Source organism: Suricata suricatta, chromosome 4, assembly GCF_006229205.1.
Source record: "Suricata suricatta isolate VVHF042 chromosome 4, meerkat_22Aug2017_6uvM2_HiC, whole genome shotgun sequence".
Lineage (NCBI taxonomy): Eukaryota > Metazoa > Chordata > Mammalia > Carnivora > Herpestidae > Suricata > Suricata suricatta.
In genome coordinates, this window is record NC_043703.1 from 117583990 (window position 1) to 117587507 (window position 3518).

The 3518-nt window shown below is 41.3% G+C and overlaps 1 protein-coding gene across 1 annotated transcript in view; it reads left to right on the plus strand.

The window, feature by feature from the left end:
* Positions 1 to 662: 662 nt before the first annotated feature.
* The window catches only part of LOC115290678 (60S ribosomal protein L12-like), a 15542-nt gene continuing 12686 nt past the window's right edge, over positions 663 to 3518 (plus strand). Inside the window, exons 1-2 of the mRNA XM_029938524.1 lie at positions 663 to 1209; positions 1357 to 1388. Coding sequence (XP_029794384.1) covers positions 732 to 1209; positions 1357 to 1388 — 510 coding nt within the window. The 5' untranslated portion in view covers positions 663 to 731. The remainder of the gene's footprint in view (positions 1210 to 1356; positions 1389 to 3518) is intronic.

Below are 3518 nucleotides of genomic sequence, written 5' to 3' on the forward strand. Positions count from 1 at the left end.
GCTTGTTAGTGATGTTGGAACGTTCCTCCTTAGCCAGATGATATGATGTTATGCTTCATCAGTAGAGGGAACTGGAGGAAAAAGGGGGCATTTTCTGGTTCTTGTGAGCTTCTTTTGGAACAGGCTTTTGTAGTGCACAGGGATAGGCAGTGTGCAGCACTTTCTCAAAGGCATCTTCCCAAAGTACCCAAAAGGTGAGTTGCCAGCAAGTCTTTCCATTAGGCACTTCAATGACTTCACTGCTGAGTGATTCATGGGTCTGCACCTTCTGCAATAAGGTTTCAAGTTCAGCTCTAGTGGTAAGGGTGATTGCCCATGTTCATTCCACCCTTGGGTTTTTTATTCAGCCCAGAGGGTAGTGGCTCCTCCATATACATGCTATCCCTCTATTCTTTGGACTTCTTTTTTTAAAGCAGGCTTTATGCCCAGTGCAGAGCCCAATGCAGGGCTAGAACTTGTGACCCTGAGATCAAGACCTGCTGAGATCAAGAGTTGGCTTAACCAACAAAGCTACCCAGGGACCTCTAGACTTCTTTTAACTCCTTAATAGTCAATTGCCATTATAAGTAGTAATTTTTTTACATTAACCTTTCCTTTATACTCTTCCCTTGTACCATCTTAGTTTTAGAAATAAAGAAAAGCGCTTTTGACTTTTGGCTCAGAGGAGGTGAAGGTGTAACAGTCTTTGGTTATCCTGAATCTAGGTTCATTTAACATCAGTGGCCTCCACCATGCTGCCCAAGTTTGACCCCAACAAAGTCAAAGTCATACACCTGAGGTGCACCAGTGGTGAAGTCAGTGCCACATCTGACTTGGCCCCAAAAATCATCCCTTTGGGTCTGTTTCCAAAAAAGTTTAGTGATGATATCTCCAAAGCAACAGGTGATTGGAAGGGCCTGAGGATTTCAGTGAAACTGATAATTCAGAACAGACAGGCCCAGATTGAAGAGGTATCTTCTGCTTCTTCCCTGATTATTGAAGCCCTCAAGGAACCTCCAAGAGACATAAAGAAGCAGAAAAACATTACGCACAGTGGAAATATCACTTTTGATGAGATTTTCAACATTGCCCAACAGATGCAGCACCGATCTTTAGCTAGAGAACTCTCTGGAAACATTAAAGAGATTCTGGGGGCCACCCAGTCTGTGGGCTATAATGTTGATGGCTGCCACCCCCATGACATCAATAGTGGTGTGATGAAATGCCCAGGTGGTTAAGAATTATAAAGGAAAATAATCAATGAAGGATCATTTGACAACAACAAAACACAAAAGAAATGAAGAAAAGCAAAAAAAAAAAAAATCCAAGATTTCATTATATTTTCAAAACTTTGAGTTTTACTCATTTAATCCCTAGTTTCCAAGGAGATGGTGGTTTCCAAGGAGATGGTAAGGGGAGTGCGTTAACAATGAAGGGACAGCCTCAGTGGAGAGAAAGGCTGATCCACATGGGGACTTCAAGAGTCCTGGTATATCAGGGCAGGCCTTAAGGAGTGGTATTTACTTGAGTAAATTGGCAGAGAGGATATTGATACTGAGGTTGGACTCTAAAACACTAGTGTATTACTTTGCTAGGGCTGACATAACAAAGTACCATATACTGGGTCTGGAGTCTAGACCTCTGAAATCAAGATGTAGGCATGCTGGATTCCATTGGCATTAATGATGTGTGTCTTCTCAAATTTATATGTTGAAGTCCTAAACTAGTACCTCAAAATGTGACCTTATTTGGATATAGAGTCTTTATTGAGGTGACTATATTTGCAGATAGGGATTTTAACAGAAATAATTAAGGCTAAAGGAAGTCATAGAGTGGGCCCTGATCCAATAGGATTAGTGTCCTTATAAGAGAAAACACCAAAGAGCTCTCCCTCTCTGTGCACGTACAAAGAAGAGGTTAGTGCACACACAGTGAAAAGGTTGCTGTCTTTAAGACAGGAAGAGAGTGCTCACTAGGAAACAAGTCAACCTACACCTTGATTGTGGACTTCACAGCCTCCAAAACTGTAAGAAATAAATTTCTGCTGCTTAAGCCACCTAGTCTATGATATTTTGTTATAGCAGCCTAATCAGACTAACACAACTGATTTAATTTATGTCTTCTTCTTTAGAAGCCAATTTCCCCAATACCATCTCTATTTTCCCAATATCACCAGTGCCTGGCATGGTGCCTCTCACATAGTGGGCATTCAATAAATATTTGTTGAATGAATGACTGGCAAATCCATGAGGTGTTATTATCCTTATTTTATAGCAGAGAAGATTGACAGATATAAAAAGATACTTAATGATCACAACCCAGAGATACAGATGGCAGTTTATTTATCAAAATTAACTAAAAGTGGACCAAGATCAAATAACATGTCCAGGAGCTAATTACATTAGGAGTTGCTTTAGCCAGTTTGTGAAAAGGGTCATATCTGCTCTGAATTCACTCTAGTATCCTTTTTCTAATCAGGATCAGAGATCTGCCAATCCACATCTGGTTCCTTCCCTATAAACTAATGCTCTCAGAGTCGGCATGCTGATACAGAGCTTAGAAGAATTTTATTGCAAAGGCAATGCAGGGACTTAAGAGGATGAGTATTTGGTTATCTCCCAAGATACCTCACAGGGTGGCATTCCCTCTGCTAAGGGTCTGGTCCCCACCCCGCAGGTTTAGAAGCTGGATCTATCAGCATACTGAATGTGGATCCACCTCATTGCTCTCTTATTAATTAAGCTCAGAGCTGATGCATGAAACCAGAATGTCTACTTATCAATTCACAAGAGGTTTAGAACCATTTCTGTGTCTGGAATATTTGTCTTCACATGACTGGCACATTCTTTCACTTAAGACAGACCTCTGAGGAAGGCAACTGCTCAGAAGGTTGCTTCGTGAGCATGGAATTCAAATGAGGAGAACAAGTTAGATGATTCAAATTTATAATGGCATTAAGTTGAGAAAGCCTGACACTGTTAGTTTTTTTTTTTTTTTTTTTTTTTTACTGTAGGTACAGCCACACTATGGCACCAGAATATTCACAGCCATTAGCTTAGAGGCTATCTCTAATGGGCATTTCTTAGAAGGGCTTTGCTGATATTTACTCTCACGATGCCTCTTTTTTGATGCTTTCATTGTCAACCAGCTCTGCCTTGATGGCCCTTTTTTTTTTTCTTTTTTTAATGTTTAATGTTTTTTGTTTTTTTTTTCATAATATTTTATTGTCAAATTGTTTTCCATACAACACCCAGTGCTCTTCCCCTCAAGTGCCCTCCACCATCACCACCACCTGTCTTCCCCCCTCCCCCCTCCCCCCCAACCCTCAGTTCATTCTCAGCTTTCAATAGTCTCTCAAGTTCTGCATCCCTCTCTCTCCCCAACTCTCTCTCCCTCCCCCGCTCCCCCTGGTTCTCCATTAGGTCTCTCTTGTTTTCCTGCTAGACCTATGAGTGCAAACATATGGTTTCTGTCCTTCTCTGCCTGGCTTACTTCACTCAGCATGACACCCTCAAGGTCCATCCACTTTCCTACGAAGG